General features: G+C 49.4%; 7 protein-coding genes across 7 annotated transcripts, besides 1 other annotated feature; 4 read left to right on the plus strand and 3 right to left on the minus strand.

Moving 5' to 3' along the window:
• Positions 1–560: 560 nt before the first annotated feature.
• FPSE_04097 (uncharacterized protein) lies at positions 561–2,542 on the plus strand (the record flags this gene model as incomplete). Its single annotated transcript, XM_009257215.1, has 2 exons — positions 561–1,328; positions 1,391–2,542. The coding sequence occupies 2 exons, from the start codon at positions 561–563 to the stop codon at positions 2,540–2,542; spliced, it is 1,920 nt and encodes a 639-aa protein (XP_009255490.1).
• Positions 2,543–5,111: 2,569 nt separating this feature from the next.
• On the plus strand, positions 5,112–6,568 carry FPSE_04098 (uncharacterized protein; the record flags this gene model as incomplete). Its single annotated transcript, XM_009257216.1, has 3 exons — positions 5,112–5,945; positions 6,007–6,300; positions 6,350–6,568. 3 exons carry the CDS (start codon positions 5,112–5,114, stop codon positions 6,566–6,568), a joined length of 1,347 nt encoding a protein of 448 aa, XP_009255491.1.
• A 137-nt stretch (positions 6,569–6,705) lies between these two features.
• On the minus strand, positions 6,706–7,608 carry FPSE_04099 (uncharacterized protein; the record flags this gene model as incomplete). The annotated part of the gene is made up of 2 exons (XM_009257217.1): positions 6,706–7,426; positions 7,475–7,608. 2 exons carry the CDS (start codon positions 7,606–7,608, stop codon positions 6,706–6,708), a joined length of 855 nt encoding a protein of 284 aa, XP_009255492.1.
• Positions 7,609–10,135: 2,527 nt separating this feature from the next.
• Positions 10,136–11,632, plus strand: FPSE_04100 (uncharacterized protein; the record flags this gene model as incomplete). Its single annotated transcript, XM_009257218.1, has 6 exons — positions 10,136–10,306; positions 10,359–10,466; positions 10,521–10,817; positions 10,871–10,959; positions 11,013–11,080; positions 11,130–11,632. The coding sequence occupies 6 exons, from the start codon at positions 10,136–10,138 to the stop codon at positions 11,630–11,632; spliced, it is 1,236 nt and encodes a 411-aa protein (XP_009255493.1).
• Positions 11,633–12,381: 749 nt separating this feature from the next.
• Positions 12,382–14,065, minus strand: FPSE_04101 (uncharacterized protein; the record flags this gene model as incomplete). Its single annotated transcript, XM_009257219.1, has 2 exons — positions 12,382–13,592; positions 13,648–14,065. The coding sequence occupies 2 exons, from the start codon at positions 14,063–14,065 to the stop codon at positions 12,382–12,384; spliced, it is 1,629 nt and encodes a 542-aa protein (XP_009255494.1).
• Positions 13,526–13,588: a microsatellite.
• A 1,581-nt stretch (positions 14,066–15,646) lies between the features above and the next one.
• FPSE_04102 (uncharacterized protein) lies at positions 15,647–16,636 on the minus strand (the record flags this gene model as incomplete). The annotated part of the gene is made up of 1 exon (XM_009257220.1): positions 15,647–16,636. One exon carries the CDS (start codon positions 16,634–16,636, stop codon positions 15,647–15,649), a length of 990 nt encoding a protein of 329 aa, XP_009255495.1.
• A 628-nt stretch (positions 16,637–17,264) lies between these two features.
• On the plus strand, positions 17,265–20,889 carry FPSE_04103 (uncharacterized protein; the record flags this gene model as incomplete). Its single annotated transcript, XM_009257221.1, has 3 exons — positions 17,265–17,709; positions 17,764–17,972; positions 18,025–20,889. The coding sequence occupies 3 exons, from the start codon at positions 17,265–17,267 to the stop codon at positions 20,887–20,889; spliced, it is 3,519 nt and encodes a 1,172-aa protein (XP_009255496.1).
• Positions 20,890–21,286: the final 397 nt, after the last annotated feature.

Here is a 21,286-nt window from a genome sequence, read left to right on the forward strand (position 1 = left end):
TCCAAGACTGCTCTGCTTCATCCGTCGTCTCCCGTCCTAGGAAGCGCCAGACAGACCCGACACTCGACTGGCCCATCCTCCCCATACACCACTCCTCATCACCATCTCAACTGTCCTTCGAGTCATCTAGCCACTTCTCTGTTACTGACTTCCTTCGACATAAACAGCATATACTCCAATACGCTACCGCTATTGTTTCAACGAGAAACGTCCACCGTCCGTCGTCGTCATTCGCACCGCCCTCAAGCCCTGAGACCACAAAGCCACACACAAACGAGACTCGGCGGTTACTGCTGCCCTGGATGGTGATTGCTTCTTGAGTATTCATCATTTCTGCCTCGACACCGTCTCTGTATATTCGCGTCGCCTTTGCTTTGGTCATTGGCAGTTGCATCTGGTACTGAACGTACTGTTGAGCGAACCTGCCGTGAACAGGGCCGGGCCCAGTCTATCTCAGGCAAAGCCCGCAACCACCACAACCCAACCCATATTCCTGTTCCATCTTCCATCTATCCCGCCCATCTCCATCGATACATTACAAAACTATTGTTTTTTACACAATGGCTTCCATGTCTCCGCTCAACACCACCTTCGATCCTTCGGGGGCGTCGTCAAATGGTGGCAGTGTGTCCCCTCAACAGACAGCTACTCCCAAGAACGTCGCATTCGAACTTTTGTTCCCCGAATCCCCCCAATGTCGTGCGCGCTTGCCGATGCGAGTGCAAATATACCCTCACGATACTACTGACTCGATTGTTACAACTGTAAAGAACTTTTATGGTTTGTACTCGGGCCCCACCGGATCAAAGGGTGTCAGTTTTGAGGACCGCGGAGGAAACACCTTGATTGCTCGATATGAGAACTTCCAAGACCGCATGGTAGTATACGTCAGGGTTATAGAGGAACCTCCGGCGAACCCATCCGCATATGCTCCCCATCCCTACCACAATCCCTCTGTTACCAATCACCCTTATTATAGCGATAACGGCTACCCTGCTCCTCAAGCCTCGCGCTGCGCTCAGGAGATGTCCAGGCCTAGTTCTCCTTCATCGCGGCGGCGGAGCCCTTCTCCCCATACTGCCCGTGGCCGAAGAAGTGCTTCTGCCAGCACGAATGGCAAGAAGGGTCGCTCCCGCTCTTCCAAAACCCGCGCCTCAGCCTCGCGAAGCCACAACGAACTATATAGCGACAGCATTACTGGTTACAGCAGCAATGACGAGCATGACTCGACCTCTGGAAAGAACAAGGATCAACTTCCTACTACTGATATCAGTGTTGAGAACATTGTTGAAGGTGGTCGTCGCAAGAGAGCCAAGTTTGAAAGCTCGGTAAGTGGAGACCGCCATTTTGACAAGGCAGGCTCACAGAGACTGACAACGTCGGGCCACAGGAATTGCCCTTGTTCGCACCACCCCAGATGCCAGCAGCAACCTCGAACCCTTCCGTGTCTCCCGCTCGCCGTGTTGAACCTCATCGCCCCGCGGTGCCCTACGTGCAGCCTCACCAGAATCCCTTCACGAACCCCCCTCGCCCTATGCAGTCGCCCCAAGGCTACAGCAATGCTATGACAAATTCAAACCTTTATCAAACACCTGCGCCCGATGCTCGTCGCAACCGAAATAGTGGTGGATATACCAGCAGCGCAATGGGAGTCATTCCTACCCCCGACCCCACTGTGGGTAGCTGCGTCTCTGAAGAGGACAAGGATGTCGCCATCCAACTGATGCGACTCTGTGACATGTCCAATATATCCCACGGCCGAACCTCTGCATCTACAGTCGACGACACATTCAGTGGCATAGCCGATGCTGCTTCCTCCACTGGTGCTACCAGCGATGGTGACAGCGAGAGTGAAGCAGAATTGCCCCCATCTCGTCGCCAGAAGCTTGATGGTTCTGGTGCCGTTGGAAAGGTCTACCAGACTACCGAGTCTCATTTCATGCCACCCCCTGAGAGTGCTGAAGTCAGTGGCGATGACGCTGACTACGAGGATGGAGCCGATGACTCTCTTCTCTCTAATGGCAAGAGTAAGCCCGCCAAAACCATGAAGGCCCCTTCAAAGCACAAGGGCTCTTCGTCTACCTCCAAGACATCTTCCAACAAGGCCTCCAAGGCCGCACGCCCCGTCAATGGTTCCAAGGGCAAGAAGCTACCCCCTGTTCCCAGTGGCCCGATGTCGCCTGCCTCAATGCCCCCTTCACGAAAGCAGTCAGTAGCATCCACCGGGCAGACTCCCCTTGTTCCTAGTGAGAATGATCAACCCGACCTATCTACCAAACCGCGTTGCCAGCGCTGCAGGAAGAGCAAGAAGGGTTGCGATCGTCAGCGACCTTGCGGACGTTGTCGCGATGCCGGGCTGAACGCCGATCAATGCATTAGTGAGGACGAGGGCAACGGCCGAAAGGGTCGATACGGTCGTCACATGGGAGTGCCCATCAAGAAGGATGAGGTTCCCGCCGTTGCTCAGCCTGCGCTATTACCTGCTGCGCCCATCGCCTCCGCGGCGACGACTATGGACAAGTCCAAGAAGCGCAAGCGGTAAGCGGCGCCTATCCCGTGTGCGTATAGGGTTCCGATCTAGTAGTATATACTGGTCTCTATCACAAATCACACATGGCCGTACCTTTGCGGTATTTGTACACTAACTTTGCCTGGTGCATTTGATGGCGTGTCATTTGTGTCTTATTCGTTTGGCATCAATGGTTTGCAAAGATCTTGCAGCCGGTTCGGACAGCTCGGCGTCGGATTATCTGCACATCCAATTCTTTTCCTTTTTATCTCCTCCCTGGCCTGGTTCTTCTGTCTTGCAGGCGGTAGGGCGGCACTTATGATTGTTATTCGGGAGGACGTAATAACGACGGTCATTTGACCATTACACTCCTTATATGGCGTTTGGAAGAAAGATGTGGGAGTTGCCGAGTTTTTACACTATTTCGTCCTTTCCTTCCAATTCTCCGCGCCTCTGGTTGGCTCCGGCTGTACACGAGGCTAGCTGTCGGCCCTTGGGCCAGCCTTGGGGATGTCTGTGAGGAGATTGTGAGGGAATAAGGTGCGGTATGGGAAAGGGAAAAAGGGGCGCGCGGATTGGAAAATCTCTCAGAGGTTAGAAGGACATCAAAGAAAAGGCATACGGATGGTTTATCGTGTGTCTATGTGATGGCGCAAAAAGCGGAATGGAGGACCAAAAAGAGAGCCTGCCTGGATGTCCAGGGATTTGACCATCAACAGCACAAAAGGAGTGGACCGGTTTGAGAGCGGGTATTGTTTCTGATTTGTTTCCCTGTTCTGTAACTTTTCCATATCTTTGTTGTACCTCGTATCAATACAACATACTCGATATTAACCTGATGGCTTAATGCTCGTGACTGCTTAAGTGTGCGACGGGAGAACATGCAAGCTGCAGCAATGCGCTTACGACACAAATCCTCAAAAGTCACGATACATCTATTATCAGATCATGCGACCACTTTGCTCTTATCTTGAAGCCGCAAAGATGTCGTGGTTGTGAATTGGCGAATGTTGGCGTCGCGTAGGGCAGTTTGCGCTGTCGCAAAACCCGAACAAAACCTCGGAACAGCCCGCCGACGGGACCGGGCCGATAAATCGCGTGCATGCATGAACCCACCCGCACAAACTTTGCAACGCCGTCGCACTCTTGCACTGCATTTCGCTTTATCTATCTCTTATTTTATTTCCTGTCCACAGATTAATTTTTGCAACACTGGACAGCAACATTGTGAGCTTACCTACACCCCTACCGCAAATCTGATTCCCCCACCACCACAACTTGTACTAGCGTGCCGCTCTGGCTCCACTCTTTACCGATGCGGATACGATAGAGTAACCGATTGGCTATTAGACCTTGATTATAATCACGTGAGACACTTACATCATCCTTTTTCCTTTACCGCTTCTTGTTTACCCCTCCATCGCGAGCGCGGGGTAATTTTTCATGATTTTTTTCTTTCGCAAGTCTGGAACCGGTTACAAGGGATTGTGAACAGAAATAAACGACAGATATCATATCAGATGGTTTCGCTTGTGATAACAGTCAAAGTTTGAGCCATGCGGGTAGAACCGTTTTGACGATAAAGTACTAGATACAGATCATCGTCGCAAAAGTCAGTTTGTGCCTGCGCATCGAGCTGAGTTATCGTAATAAAGTGCGACCACTGTATGCGCAATCGCAACAGCTCATCGCAAGTTCAGCGCAAAACTCTGCGTCAGTCGCGCATTGTTTGCACCGTTGTTCTGGTGTTTATTCTTCATTGGGCGCCGGCCGCGGCCACCAATGTGACTCTGTCCAACGTCTTCCATTGGCCCCACACGTTTCAGAGAACGGACTTCCGTCTCCGGGAATAACATTGCCGGCCATCGGAGTGGGGCTTGTATATCGACGGCTCGTCGGTGCTCGGTGGGTCCGCCGGGTGAACTTACCCTGGAGATGACCATGATTGATGTTTTTGCCTTCGTAGTGGTTGAAATAGGTAGGCAGGGCATGTTTGTTTTACAGGATATTTAGACTTTTTTTCATTATAGGGCGCAGCTGTACCTGATCTCGAGTTAGCCTGTTTGCCAGAACATATCAACGTATAGTTCAACATACGTGAGGGTCAGGCGATTTCGAAGTCCGATGCAGCTATAAGTCAGCACACAGCTATTGTCGTAATCACTTCCAAGTGTCTGAGTGCCAACGGACGGCAATGATTAACAAGCCTTCCGGTCTATCTCATCCCACCGCGTATGCAAAGGGCGCGTTAGACGTTGTATGTATGTATGTGACCCCACGATTCAGAGGCGAATGGACGGGTTTAGAATGGCAAGCAACGACTTTCCTGATCCGACCAGCCGACCCCTGAGGTTGTGGGGCGCGATATCGGCAAAGCGATTCTAGAAGAGTGCGCCCTTCGAAGGTGAAAAACACTGACTGGTGAACAATGACACAGAGATTGCAAAAGGTGATTGTTATTATATATAAACTTGTCATATATCCTGAATCAAACAACTGGTGCAGCATCACACACACATCGATAATCGCAAAATCTCCTCCTTCTCTTTGATCTAGCACTTTAATGATACATTCCTCGAAATACTTCTTCACCGTATTAGCAATGTTTAGCAAAGACACGAAAAAGACACCTGATAATAGGTCGTCGTCACCATATCTTTCCGAAAACGACCCAGAAGACCCTCAGATCCTCAATCCTACCATCTCCAATACAAATGCGCCTCCTCCAGTTTTTGATCCAGATACTTTCAATCCTCCAGACGGCGGGTTTCGTGCATGGTCTCAGGTTTTTGCTGTTATCCTCATTAATGCTCTGGCATGGGGCTATCCAGCCTCTTTCGGCGTTTACCAGCTTCATTATGAGGAGTCTCTTGGCCTACCGTCGTCACAGATTTCGTGGATCGGCTCCTGTCAGACTTTCTTGACTTTCGCTTTCTGCGCTCCGGCCGGTCGTCTTGCCGATGCTGGATATACCAGAGAGACTGTCGCCCTTGGAAGCTTCTTGGCCATTCTTGGGACATTTATGACAAGTCTATGTAAGCAGTATTGGCAGATATTTCTCGCCCAGGGTGTTTGCACAGGAATTGGCCTCGCTCTGCTCTTCATGCCTGCTGTGACTGTTCTGGGCTCATATTTCAAGGCGAAGAAGGCCTTTGCTCTCGCGCTTGGTGCCACGGGGACTGGCTTGGGATCCATTATCTTCCCTGCAACATTGCAATATCTCATTCCGCAGATTGGATTCCCGTGGGCTGTTAGATGTGCTGCTTTCGTTGCTCTCTTTATGATTGTCGTTGCCAATATCATGCTGAAGCCATACCTGCCCCCAAGGAAAACAGGTCCATTGATGGAATGGGATGCGTTCAAGGAACTTCCCTTCGTCTTGTTCGTTCTGGGCGCCTTCCTGAACTTTTACGCCTTGTACTTTGGTTTCTTTTATGTAAGTTACACATTCGACTCCCGCTCTTACTTGTGTGATACGTTACTAACTCAATGTGCAGATCAACGTTTATGCACGCAACGTGATTGGATTCTCATCTGTTGAAGCTGTCAGCCTGTTGCTAATTGTCAACGCCATGAGTATTCCTGCACGCCCTATAATGGGATACCTCGCAGATAATGTCCTGGGACCTATAAATACGTTCATCATCGGTTTGTTTGCGTTGAGCATCATGTTGTATTGCTGGATAGGTGTCAAGACTGCTGCGGGCATGTATGTGTTTTGTGTGTTCTTTGGATTCGCGAACGGTGCGTGTCAGGGAACGTTCGTTGGAGCAAACGCGAGCTTGACAAAGGTGTGTGATACCATGTCCCAGAGGACAACAAGAGCGCTAACATTCCCAGGACCCTCGTAAGATGGGAACTCGTTTCGGTATGGTTCAGACAATTTCTGCTTTTGCAAGTCTGGCTGGGCCACCAACCGCCGGCGCCATTCTCGATACTTCCAACGGGAACTTTACTTATGCACAGATTTGGGGCGGAACCGTGTTCTTCTTTGCTACTGTTGTAGTTACGGGGTCTCGAATTGCATCGACAGGATGGGTATTATTGAAAAAGAAATAAGCAAATGGGAGATTGGGGTGTATTCGATTAATGTGGGTGAGTTGAGCATCACAACGGTATAGCGAGGAGATATTCTGGACATCAGCAACATAGTATATAGTAATGTTTAAATTTGAAATGCTTCAGATGTACGCTTATTATATTCTGCGCAAATGGTGAAGAGTGGTGATGACTAGTCGGGCGATCTGGCTACCATCTTGCCACACATAGTCGTGCTCACCTCTCAAATCCTTGTTGACCTCCAAGTTAACCTCCTGTTTGGTCAAGATAGTTACCATGTTGTCAATCTCGGGCTCGTCGATGAGGCCGTCTTCAGGAGACCAGGCAAGAAGGACCAATTTCCCATTCGACCACTTGCTTCTAAAGCTTGAACCAAACTTGGCTGGTGAGGCCTTTTCCCATTCAGACTTGTCCTCGCCAAATGCGGATCCAATGAAACCAGCGTACCCGCCATTGAACCTCTCGTTGAGTCCAACTAGGTCGTAGATGCCTGAAACTCCAATTATGGCAGTAGGCAGGGGACCCTTGGGATGAGATGGGAGAATCTCGTCACTCATCAAAAGTTGCATTGCAAGGGTTGCGCCAGCAGAGTGACCGACCAGTATGTAATTCTCCGACAATCCATACTTTTCTTGTGCGTAGTTTAAAGCCGACCAGACATCTTGCAAGTGATCTGGGTGCTTTGCGCTGGCTGCTTCCTGGGGAAACTCTGGATGAGGGGATAGTCGGTAGTCGATACTGATGAAACCGGCGATATCCAGGGTTGCAACAGCGCCCGAGATGACGATGCGCTTTATGCTCTCGGTGAAATCATTTTCATTGTTACGGGGATCACGCCAACCGCCTCCATGGATGAAGCTGTGTAGCTGTTAGTAAAAATCGCATTCGAGGCGAGGAAGCCCTTACACCACCCAATGGCCTGACTTCTGATCGGAGCGATTGGAGAAGCGCCAAACGCCTAGCTTCTGGCGGTTATGATCACCGTATTGGTGAGACGCGTAAGTGAGTCCCAGGGACACGTCTCCAGCAATATCGGCCATTTTGTTTCGGTTTGATGGGCGACTTCAAACTACCAGCGCTATGACCTGGACGATGATGCTGGTTGCAGGGGATTTTCGCGGAGGTTTGGTAAGGATTAGGATATAAAGCGCGAGAAACTTCGATTGAGGCGTTAGTTCCTCCGACGGTTTCTATAGTGGAAAGTCAGCTTAAATTAGGAATGAGCTGTGCATGGTCCAGACTCATTCTAGTCCATCTTTTGATATATCTACCTACCTTAGTGCTTGTGGATTACTGCCGAACCAGGTGAGGGAGGAGGGGCTAGTTAATCGGAACTTTCAAACCCAGTACTGTCCAATCAAGGGCACTTTCCAGTTTATCGGGCTCGATATGGCAAGTAGTCACGCTAGCTACTGCTACACGAACGATCTTTTGACAGTTGACAGGTTCATTTGCTTTTTGCGCAACGGGGGAGGTGGGAAGGAGCACCCTTAAACAGTCGACTGGAACCTACCTAGACGGGAGATGCGATGAGGAAGGCACGGAATCACGGGTGAGCACCTTCCGCTGTTTCCGCGTTTCCGTCCTCCCGCCAACTTTGTACAAGATCAATCTTTTATCTTCTTTGATACCATAGAACCGATACTATTGACAAATGAACTCACCCCTCGTCTGATTAGCCCTGCGATGGGTTAGTCAACCGGAGGATCATATTGCGCGAGGATCATGCTCGCGGCACAGAAGAAGACGAGAGATTGCCTGGCAGCTCAATCAAACAATTTACGTACTGTACGGAGTATGGCACTCTCGTTGTCGCACGAAAAGCCCGTTGAGCTAAGGCACATGGTGCGTGGGTTTGCAGTACAGGGGGCTGCACCTGTCTGCATAAGGAAACTGGCCTTGCTGTGAGACGCAAAATCAGCAAAGTGGCTGCGAATCACCACGTTTCATACTCCCAGCACACAGTTTGCTAGTCTTCACCCGTGATGAGGCCACACCTGAGGATGAACAGGGGCCTCATAGCCGACAGGCATGCTGGGAAGCGAGGCGGATCAATGATTGTCATGCCCTGTCAACCTGTTCCTTCGGGTTCTTCAATGTTACCCTCTTCCCGCCGATAGTCTCTAAATCGCGAGCGACTAGTGCACTAATAGCAAGCCACCAGTCCAAACGAGATGGAAAATGAGACAAGTGTTCCTCAATATCAAACCCAACAGGTGATCGATCATAACCAAAATCTGAGCGACTGGCTGAAATCAGGACTACCTGCATTGTTTTCTCAGTCGGTTCTCTCAGAAATTATCTCACTGTCCTGAAAACAGGGATGCAGAACTGGGCGTCCCTGGAGCTGATGCTGAAACAATGGTTGAGCTGAAGCCTCGCTAAGAACGGTTGAAGGTGTCCTACCATATCTTCGGGTTCCCATCATCGGCCAAAGCAACTGGGAAAGGTCCAGCTAGCGGAGAATCATCATAGGTACACTTCAAAAGATCTACAATACCTACCTATCTTTGCCCTCTAGTCTAAGTTGAATCTCGTAACTTTACCTAACTTTGCTGGGGAAATCTTGCGACTCCACAAACTTAGCTTCCTGCCCGATGCACGATTATAAACGGTCTTATCCATGGACTTTTAAAGATGCTGTTCGATACCAACCAATTGGGTTGGCCGATACGGGAACTTCCACAAGTCCTAACTGGAAGAATTCACAACTCCGAGCTATGGCGCCTGGCTTGGAAAGGTAATTGCTGGTGGCTTCAATCGCTGTGCAGGGTTCTTGGTTCTTGGTTCAAACAAGGGCATTGTCCTTGATTGCTTTCGGTCAACAGCTAACATTGCAGCCCGACTACAGGTTTGCCACCGAGATTTTCTTCTCAGCATTCAAAAAATGAGAGTCTACACAGCACAAGATCATAAATTACCTAATTGATGCTTACTGTTCACGAAGTGAACGATATCGCTCCTCCCAAACGACATGGCGAGGCTCTGCCTTGCTTGTCAGACATGTTACCAAAAGAGACTCTAACAGACCCGTCACTCCTGTCAAACCAAAAATGGATCCGTATGGGTAGGAAATCGGGGAAGCAACTTCGCTTCCCGCTAACCCTGGTTGTTGAAGAACGCTAGAAACATGCCGCAAAAGGCTTTGAATCCTCAAAGTGACAAGGTGCCAGGGTGCCCTGACGACATCAGCTTCACACCCTCCTTCTATTTCAACCGGAGGCACGTCTGGTACCTTGCATCCATCGTATCACATCCACACACCATGTCCGTCAACTTCATTTTGACACCCCCAGAAGCGGGATGTGTGCCGAACACCCTTACCGGCGTTTGATCAGATCCGCCATGTTGGTTGGGTGCAATATCAGATGTGTGATTCACTGATGTCTCTTGCACCTGCGAGATATATCTTGGAGTGGCCCAGCCCCCTTGCCCGGCTTCCACTGATATTATCCATGCCCCCCGTCTGCTATTCTTTACTATCTTAAGTGAATTTTCGATCATTCCTTGACACTTCAAACACAGGCCATGCTTGAGACTGCTGGCCACTTGTGACGCCGGAGCGCCATGGCTACTAACGAGAATATCGACCTGGACGAGGAAAATGGAATCGCATTAGTTGCAACGGCTATAACCTTGTTGGCCCTCAGCTGGATCTCAGTTGGGTTGCGTACCTACACGAGAGTTTGGTTAATGAAAGGCCAACAAGTCGACGACTGGCTCATGTTAATTGCCCAGGTACATTGATTAATTAACTTGCACTGCCATCGAAAAACTTACCAAGCAATAGATCATCTTCACCGTGTCTTGCTCTTTCATCCTGGAAGGCGTTGAGAAAGGAATAGGAAAACACAACGACGCCTTCCAGTCCGATGAGACCAAAGTACGGGCTCTCATGGTTAGTACCCTTTCGTCGTGTGGATGTTCGTGTTGAAAGCTTACACTATATCAGTGGCAGGCCTTGGCAACTGCGACTTACATTCTAGATATGATGTTCATCAAACTCAGCATTGGCGTCTTCTTGCTTCGACTCAGCGTTAAGAAGGTTTACAACTGGATAATATGGGTCAGTCTGGCCATCATCACCATCTGGAGTCTTGTTCTCTGGTTTTGGAATCTTTTCCAATGTAACCCAGTAGAGATGCAGTGGGACTTTCGTATCAAAGACGGCACTTGTGTTTCTGCCGACCAAATCGTCTCAGCTGCCTATGCGATAAGTGTCATGACGGTTTTGTCTGACTGGCTCTATGTGAGTCAAGCTTTCCCATCCTCCATTTGATCTGCGCTGATCTTCTGCAACAGGCACTACTTCCCATCCCGATGCTGTGGTCTGTAAAGATGACAAAACAAGCCAAAGCAACTGTCATCGTTATTCTAGGACTGGGTATATTGTAAGTTTAGGATTCATATTCCGCCTTAGACCTATGTCTAACGAACCGTCAAGTGCAAGTGTCGCGACCCTGGTACGCCTACGCTTTCTCGCCGATCTTACTGATACCGAGGACATACTATGTGAGTAACACCTGAATGAACGTTTCGTGTCTAGCTAATATCTCTCAAGTTGCTGGCACCGATGCCATGGTTTGGACCCTGATAGAACCGGGTGTTGCCATTATTGCATCTAGTCTAGCTACCATTCGACCACTTCTACGCACTATGAAGATCAGAGGCTTCGAATCTACCGATCACACTTACGGCACGGGGCATTCGGGAGTTGTCAAGACCAATCCAAACCGCCATAACGCTGGAGTCACGGTCATGCCAGGCTTCGGCCCCGATGATGTCTCGCTGAACAGCGTCTCTCCCCATAGCCACGGCCGACCCTATCCGGACGATACCCGTATTCTACCTCCCCGACGCCTAACAAATATTCCCCTTTCACCTGGACAAGTTAGCCTTGCCAAGAGCGAGATTTTGGTACTACAAAGCAACACCTCGCCCCCACAAACACCTCCTGAGACCCAAATGTATCGGTCTCCTTCTGGATCATTTGATCAGATCCACGACCTCGAGGCGCAAAGTCAAGACCTCGAGCGTAATAATGTCAGGGGAAAAAGGAGATGAATGGACCCATGATATGATACCCCTATTAACGACAGGAAGACCACAAATCTGGTCCTGCATCCTTGTTACATCATTCACGTTTATACAGATAATTTCTTTTCGGCCACGGAAAGCACATCGGTGGAAGGCGTTATGAACCGGACTGGTAGACTGGGTAGAGGGATCCCAAGATAACAGTATGGGCTGAATTTATTAAGAGAGTTATTATACGAGGGAAGGCAACGCGAAGCCTTGGTCCAACAGGAGCTACAAGGCAAGGCGCATGGTGCATTTCTTGAAAACACACGGGCGTTTGGATAGCTTCTAATGTATTTATGATAATTGATCATTTTCCCCAACAACTGCTCGGCCCTCTTTTCGAAATCTTTGACATTTGTAACAGCTGATACCCAAAACGTAATATACCTAAGCATCAAGGGGAACCGTGCACCTTTTAATCACACACGGTTGCAAAGGCGAAACACTTGTTGAATGGGCTGTGTCTGGTATCTCAGCCCTGTGGCTTTACTGAACTTAAATACTGCTGTCTCTACGGCTGCACTTCTAAAGTATTACTGTCAAGGTCACTTCTCTTTTTACTAAGATCGAAAATGTCTCGCCAACTAGGTATGTTGGGTATCTTTGTTCATTTGGGTCGATTACCCCCTCTTTCCGCTATTTCTCTTAGACACATATGTATGTCTATCCGAGTAGGTACTTATTCTTAACATACGAGTTGCTTAGTGCGGTACTTCATGAGAACCACTTGACTATATTCTGAGGTCTTCGGATGACACCTCCCATTCCTCCTCCTCATCCCACTTGGGCGCAAGGACAAAACGACCCATGATTTTGCCCATACCAATACTCTCTCCTCCAATAACACCCGGCCTGGGCTTTTCATCGTTCTCCTCGACGATGACGGCCGTTGTCAAGAAGTTCATGCCAACAGCAGGGCTCAGCTCCATTGTGCTGCCACCCCAGTCCATCTCTACACGGCCTGATTTGCGTACCTTGAGCTGACCCACCATACCACCTGAAGACAGTAGACTGGACATGAAACCAGCCTTTTGTTCTGGATCTTCGAAGCCAGGGATGTTGAAGCCAGTGTTGTTCGAGTCGTTGGTGAGGTCGACGGGAGCAGCATCGGTTGCAGCTGGTGTTGATTCGAGGACATTATCTTCGCCCTCGGTAGGTTCGGGCTTGATCTTGCTGGGCTTGGGTTGGGCGATCTGTTTTAGGGGTGGCAGAACAGGAGGGAATTGGAACAAGTACATGCGACCATCCTTGTTGCTGGGAGCCTGAGTTTTTTCTTCCTCTCCCTCTCCATCTGCGTCATCGGAAATTTCGACTGCGCCCAGTTCATTGGCAAGAATCTCTAGATCTGATCGGATCATGGCTTCTTCCGATTCTTGTGCTGGTTTCTTGGTTTGTGGCACTGGTGTCGCAGAAGTGTCTTTGCTCTCAGCCTCTGTATCCACCTTACTTTCAAGGTCCAAGTCCATAGAGTCGTCCTGCTCCTTCTTGATAACAGTGGGCTTTGAGTCGTTGTCCCAAATGCCTCCGTCTTCTCTGTTCTCAGCCATTGGCTGGATTTCACCCGGGTCACCATCCACCCAAAGACTCTCCTCTACTTCCTTTGATTGTGGAGGAAGAACGGCTTGAGCATTTTCAGCGGCTTCCAGTTCCGCTGTGGTGGCCACAATGACGCCTTCATCCTTATGCTCTCGTCGATATATACCGATGGGCAATACACTGACAGCCTTGGAGTTAAGTGCCTCCATCATCGCTTCGTCCTCGCTGTCGAGCTCCTCGTCGGGTGTATGAATGTTGAGCTTATCCGCATTGATTCGAGCCTCGCGATTTCGTGTTGCTTGAGCGAAGCCAGTTTTAGAGTCTGATTTGAAACCTCGTCCACCACCAGCACTACCACCACCTCCAAAACTGCCTCCGCCTCCACCGCCGAACCGACCACCAGATCCTGTAGCTGTTAGAAACTTGCGAGTGGGATATGTCATTCTAAGCGTTGGACTTACCTCCTGCGCCGGAAGAGAAAGGACCACTGGCCCCTGAAATCACTCGACCGAAACCACCTCTGCCCATAGCGTCACCACGACTCCTCTTGCTTCTGAATCGTGAGCGACCGCGAGCTTTACGCTCATCTGCCGCTCTCTCACTGGCTTTTTGTTCTTCCTGCCGGGCTAAAGTATCTCTTTCTGCCTCATCTCGACGAACATTCTTGGGTCGGAAACGACCTGCCGCAGGTGCTCGTGTTGCCCGGGTGGTATCACCGCCGCGAGTTGGTGTTGAAGATGTGCTCTGAGGGGCTGGAGTAGCACTGCTCGAAGTTGCTTGAGTATTGGAAGGGCCAGCGCTGCTCTCGTCGGTTGCTCGTGAACCTGCCGCAGCAGCGCCTCTCCGGGTGCCCCGGGTCGATGCCCTTCCTCTGTTCATATTATTCTTAAATTTGGCGACCAAGATGGAACTGATTTAGCTGCCCGGCAATTGTTGTCGCTGTCGTTGTCGCAGGTCCTGGAATTCTATAAAGCTTTACAAAAATTTAGTCTGAGTCGCGAAGCCGAAAGTCAGATAGTGGGGGGCGGGACGGTGGGGGACCAGAAATTCTGCCGTCCATGTCTGTTCTCACCGCCTATAGCTTGATGTCACCGATCAAGATTAGCGTTCATCGTCAAAGATTACCTTCGTACCTGGTACTCAGTTGAGGGTGTTCTGTACTGAGTATGGAGGGCAAGACGATGCATTGTAATGATCAAGAAAAAAGGACTCTGTAATGAAACAATGGCGACCTAGTTACCTATACTGAAGGTTTCGCGATTTATGATCAATTTTGGATTGATTGATCCTGACACATTAAAAAGGATGGGATTGAGTGCCTTCTTGTAGTTATCGCGATCGGAGCGAGTTCTGAATAGAACCGCCAATTAACGCAGCAGCGCCTCGGAGCATGGCTTTTAATGCTTCATCTGGAAGTAATAGTAGTCCTATCTATTCTTCAGAGGCTGGGACAGGAAAGATTACACTGCTATGTTCCAATGTTATTTAGATAGTAGTATCTAGTCAGTGATGGCACTAACGTTACTGTAGGCAGTTCCTAATGCGGAAATGCGGCCAGGTTCCATTGGCCAGAGACTCAACCGTAGCTCCAGTCGCGTGCTTGGGAATACAACATAAAGACGCCCAAAAGTACATATTTTTACTGTAAGCACCGGGCTACCCAAGCAGATACTGCCCTGTTCTTATTCTGAGATGCCTTCATTATTATTTCACTCTTCATATACTTTTCGCACATGCGAAATAGAGATGATTCCCAACAGGATGATCTTTGTGGAAGAAAATTTATAGTCTCAGGACAAGAAGAATATGACCACTAATGTCAGTCAAAGGGGCCAAGACAGAGAACCAAGAAATCAGTAGCATTATAGTAGGTAGTAATGCTCAACGACTTTTGTCACTGGTGCCCCAGTGTGGTTGTGGCAAAAAGGGTCACGAACCTGGGCTGTCAGGTGGGTAGCAAAAAAATAGGGACTTGAAGCAATCAAGACGAAATTATTAGACCACTCTTAGGCTACATAAACACTAAGAGTGATCTAACATTTATTTTGACTACTAAATCAGTCCCGGTTTTATGCAACCCGCCTGGCTATTTGACCCAAGCATTACACAGGATGGCTCTGCTTTGTAGAACATGGATTATCGGAATATATGGGAACTAATTGGGTCGGCAATAATCAAGCTTTGGCAACGAGAAGCAACCATCTTGAAGTGCAGTGTCGATAGCGCAGTTGCTTCAGTTTTAGCAGTGACACTGACGATGGTGCAAAAACACCGATAGACATGCACACCGATAGAAGGGGAAGTTATGCGAGAACGTTGAATGTATAGTTCGTATATCAATCCAAAGATGGCTAATACTGTAGCGGAGCTGAAAGGTTGTAGCCGTCACAGTTTCAATGATGCTGAATTAGAAAACGCCCACCATACATACACCTTGGTTCTTGGTATCCATGCAAGATCTCATCGAAGACACATCAACGCTTTGTCTCCAAACTCTGAAGCAATGCTCCCCTCTTGAACGAGCATTGACCCAATCCATTCTCTTCCTGCTTCTACAGTTTTTGCCCCGAATTTAACAACCACACAACCTCGAACGTTGGCTGCAGACCAGAGAACACCACCCTCCTTCTCATTGTCCAATCTCTGCAACCGCCAACGGTCGAGGTCCGAAGTATTTGTTTTGTCCTGTGCCATTGCTTCTGGCGATCGAAAATCTCGGGCACCAATGCGGGGAAGGGCAGCAAACTCAGTTTGGAAGAACTCTCCCAACGATTTTGTTTTAGTCCCCCGCAGAATGAGGGTTCCTGTTATCGCCATATGCTGCATCATTTCTGGAAGCGTTCGGCCAACGGATTTGCTTGCTTCCCTGGACAGGACGATGGAGTCTCGGACAAGGAGTCTGTCGGCAGAAGTCATCTCAGGATCTTGTAACCATATTTCGTTACGTCCTGACCATTTCCTAAAGCTCCAGTTCTCACCACGGGACACGCGTCCTTGAGTAACCCAGTCCAAAAGACAGAGAGATGCTTGCTGTTGGAGCTTGAATATTTGCTTCTGGGCATATACGCTATCTTCAAATGGCTGAACGGGGTCTGGCAGAAGGCACATTGAAGCGTTGTTGTCTATAGTAACCTCCAAGTTTTGACTTGTAATGACGTCTGCTGTAGGTGACTTGAAGATCTTTGTGTGGCCTTGGGTAGCGATGCTGAGTTTCGCCTCCGGCTTGACGTGGACGGTCAGATTTATACCATCTCCAGCAACAAGACCGCCGCCATAAGACAACAGGAACACCAGCGTACTTGGCTGGTTTGACGAAGGAGCCGGTGATATCAGCTTTAGGGGATACTGGTAGGTCATAGCTTCAAGACCGCTTTCACCTGCGGGGAGCAGGCCAACGACGATGCGGCCATCGCCAGGAGATGAGGATGAGGGAGGAAATGGCGATTCCATTTTGATAGCATATTGTGATGATGCGAAAGATGAGAAAGGCCAGACCGGGATGAATTAATGAGAACCAAATCAAGTCAAGACAATGTCAAAGCAAAACAGCGTCTCCATCTTGACGCAGCATCACTAACAAATAAATGCCTTGGTTTCAATTGAGGCACGAGTCAAAGGGTCTCTGCTATTAGATAAGAGATAAGAGGTAGTTGGTCAAAATTGTGGCTGTTGACCCACATCCGTACTTGGATTGTGGGGGTGACGCTCAGAGCTTGGGTGTGGCTTGGGAGATTCTGGGGGGTAGATGAAGAGGAAAGAGGTTCATAGTACATACAGAGTACAGATGCTAACTGAAGTGCCCTCCTAAAAAGTGTGCTTCGGGACAAAAGCTGCTACCACCCGATATTCAGCCGTATGCAGCGCAAACTAACACCACCCACCCACTTTCCAGAATACCTACCTAGCTTGCGGCGTCATCTCAACCTATTTGCACTCTACCTGCCTACTTACCTACTCCACGCGACATTCGACGCGCCAAGTGGCCAAAGACTCCATTGTTGCCCTCGCATCGAGGGTCGTTAAGATTGAAACTTGATAATTTCAATTCCTGATAGCGCGACCACCTTTGAAAGAAACCATGGACAGCAATTCAAGCCCAGCACCCGACCCCGATGCCACAACGCGTCGCCGATCGGGACGCGTCGTGAGAGCGCCCTCTAAATTTACACCCGAACCTGCATCCCAGCCAACACACCCAAAGCGCAAGCGAGACGATCAGGACGACGAAGACGACGATGGCGAAGAAGAAGAAGCCGCTGCTGAAAACGAAGCGCCTGATTCAGATGAGGAGATGAGCGACGAGCCTGACAACGACAGCGACGAAGATCATCCTGCACCACGCTCTAGAAAGAAGGCGTCGCAAACAAGTCGCGCAAAGAAACCCTCTGCCAAAAAGCCAAAGATTAATGGTTCCAAACCTTTGCGACCTGCGCGAGTAACCCATACCGCCAAAAGTCTACCGAGCAGACCTAAAAAGAGTGTTCGGATTGAAGACGCGGCTGTAAAGGGAACTGGTCTCTATTGTATGCAAAACCCCTCTCGACCTACGCGCTTTTCTATGTACTGACGCGACTCAGCTGATCTTTTTGGCTCGGGCGATTCCAGTAAATCAGTGGCTGAAGAATGGTTGAACAAGTACAATGATGATGGGGCGGCAGCTTTTACTGACCTAGTAAATTGCATTTTGCAATGTGCTGGCTGTGGCCAACTCATCACAGAAGATGATGTTCGAGATGCCGAGAACATCGCTGGCCGTCTGGCAGATCTGCAGAGCGTGTATCAAGAGGTAGAGTTCAGCCATGCTTTTGTAACAAGAATTCAGGCTGAGACGTTTATAGCAAGAAATCACCGACTACCCTCTCATCTCTAGGACAAAACAGTCGCGATCCTTCCGAGACGTACTCATCACCTTCTTCGAAAACCTCATCGTCAACATGCACCAAAATAATCTTATGTATAGGGACGAGTTTCTGATTGAAAACCTTCACGCATGGCTTGCTAGCATGTCATCATCCAGCCTCCGACCTTTCCGCCATACCGCCACCACCATATCTTTGGCAGTTCAGTCTGCCCTTGTTGAGGTCGCCAACGTCCTTGATACCAGGCTTGGACGTGCAGGAAAAGCTCGAAACTCGAAAGTCAAGATGACTGCTGCGATGCAGCGTGACGTGGAAAAAAGCACCAGCAATCGTAAAGTTTGCTCCGAGTTGATTCAATCATTTTTCGACACTGTTTTTGTCCATCGCTACCGAGATGTTGACCCTAGAATCAGGACAGAATGTGTGGAGGCTCTCGGCAACTGGATTATTTCCTTGCCTGCCCTCTTTCTTGATCCTGGCTACCTGCGCTATCTGGGTTGGATGTTATCGGATACTCATGCTCCCACACGCCACGAGGTTCTCAGACACCTTGCTAAAGTCTTCAGAAGAGACGCAGACACTTTGGGACATTTTATTGACAGATTTCGCCCCCGTCTAGTGGAAATGGCCTGCAAAGATGCCGACGTCTCTGTGCGCGTAGCAGCGATCGCCGTTATTGACGTCCTTCGTGATAAGGATATGCTTGAGGGCGAAGAGGTAGATGCCATTGGAAAGCTTATCTTCGACAACGAGCTTCGAATTCGAAAGGCAGTTGTTGGATTCTTTGTAGCCTGCACAAAAGACGCTATCAACGAAAAGGTGAAATCCTTAGGCGACTCCGACATCATGGAAGAGATTCCCAAAGGGAAGAAGGTCTCCCTTGACGTCCCTCGCGCCGAATGGGTTGACCTGAAGTGCTTGGCTGAGACACTAGCCATTTACGACAGTCAAATTGAGGAGGAGCAAAGCAACCAGGTGTTAGGGTTGGATGCAGCCGTAGACCTTCTGGAAGCAGCTGTTCCGGAGACCAGAATCTCGTTGGCGTCTCAAGTTCTCTTTGAGAAGGTTAATGAGATCAAGCAATGGACGCTGCTCGCTGGATACCTACTATTTGACCACACAACAAGTTCAAAAGCAAGATCCAAGGGCAGCAACCCAGAACTTGCATTCAAGAAAGCTGTTGCTCCAACACCCGCAGAGGAAGCCATATTACTGGATGTATTAAGCTCGGCAGTCAAGTCAAGCTTAACTCATTCCGGAGACCATGATAGGTCACGAAAGAAGCATCAAGCACCCAAAGACGCTGAAGATGTGAGCATCAGCCCCGAGGACACTGCGACTGAGCTGGTCACTGTTATCCCTCATCTTCTAAGCAAATTCGGAGCCGAGCCGGGTACAGCTGCAATTGTTCTTCGCCTGGCACACTTTCCCGACATCGAAGTTTTCAAGCAATTGCGGCAAAACACAAACAAGTACGAAAAGCTACTTGACGGGATTGTTACCCAATTCAACAGACATGACGACAAGAGAGTGTTGTCCGAAGCAGCTGCAGCGCTGCTGCATTCGCGTCGATACGACGAATTGGAAGAAGTCACAGACAGCAAGATCTCAAGCCTGTGGGAGTCAACCGTGACTGCGCTGCACAACTTTGACAAGACTTACGAGCTTTCGTCAAGAGGGAATTTGGAGGAATCGCCTCTCAAGGAACTATCCACTGTCCTCTTAAAGATCAGCAAATTGGCGAGTCTGTCGAACTGTGTTGACATTCTTGAGGCCGAGGGGGATTCCACGGAGTCAACGACAACGCCCGTAATCCAAATACTCGCCAACATCGTGCATCGCGGCAAGTATGAGCCTCTGGACGATCAGGATATCGATGACCTGGAGGACGAGGTCGTCTCATATGCTATCAAGACATGCCAGTTCTACTTTATGTGGAAGGCTTTGGCATATAACACGCTACTTTCATCAGGGCTCAATATCGCAGACGCCGAACTCGACCGCCTATCTGTACTTCGCCAGACTTTCCGCAGACATCTCATCGAAACGCTTTCCTCACGTGCTGCCATCGACCAGCTACGACTATTTGCCACAGGCAGCTTGTGCGATCTTCATCTAACCTTTGCCACTCTACGGCCTACCATTGAAAGGGTCCGTCCTGCTTCGAGCCCAGGATCGCCTTCCACAGAAGGTGAAAAATACAAGGCATTGATTCAGGAGATCGAGTCAGGACTCATCCCTGAGCTGATCGCTATTTTTGACGGAGCCGAGAAATTATACGCCAAGAAGATCAAGAAAGACAAGTTGTTGAACGAACCTGCCGAGGATGAAGATCCCATAGCCGATGATGAGGAAGAGGAGGAGGATGACGAGGATGAGAGCCTGTCTGAGGAAGAGCGTCTCGCTGCTGAACTCAAGGCCGAAAAGGCACTCTGCGAACTCACTGCCAAATACGTTCTCGTTATTACCGCACGACTTGTAGACAACAAGGGCACACATGCAGGCAAGCTGCGGCGTCGCTTGCTCCGCAACCAAAACAAACTTGGGCACAACTTCAAAGAGGTCGTCACTTATCTCGATGAGGAGAAGCTGGCTGAGCGAACAAGGAAGAAGGCTGCCAGCACGCACCCCACAACATCCAAGTCTCAAAAACCTCAACTTAGCGAAGCGCTTGTGGTTGAGGACGACGATATCTTTGACAGCACGCCACCCCCCGAGGAGGGTTCACGAGAGGATCTCCGCCAGAAGGGCCTCTTGGAGGATGACCCAATCGAGGACGATGACGAAGACGAAGAAGCGGAACGACCAGCTCATGAATCAGATAATGAAGTTATAGGGGATTAGAATGCAGCGTGATTGGCCTCGTACATGGCGCATAGCTGTTTGGGTGCACGGCGAGAAAGGCCTCTGTTTTCTCAATTTGCCTCGCAGGCTGGCGGTTTTAGTCATTTTCACTATTTTTTCCTATTTCTGTTTATGCCGTCTCTTGTCGCTTTGGGCCTACATGTCGGAGTCTGGGTATGCGGCAGTGGACTTAGTTTTGGGCGTCAAAAGACTGCACATGTATACATACGTAGCCATTTTATTATCAGGAATGTTTGCGCCTCACTTTCCCTCTTCGCGACGTGGCCTAGTAGTAACTGTTGAAATAATGACATTAACGCCCCGGACTCAAAACTCCAAATTCACTTTTCCCCCAGGTCACGTACTTTCTCTATCTTTTTTGATCTGACAAAAACCT

This window comes from Fusarium pseudograminearum, chromosome 4 (genome assembly GCF_000303195.2).
Source record: "Fusarium pseudograminearum CS3096 chromosome 4, whole genome shotgun sequence".
Classification (NCBI taxonomy): Eukaryota; Fungi; Ascomycota; class Sordariomycetes; order Hypocreales; family Nectriaceae; genus Fusarium; species Fusarium pseudograminearum.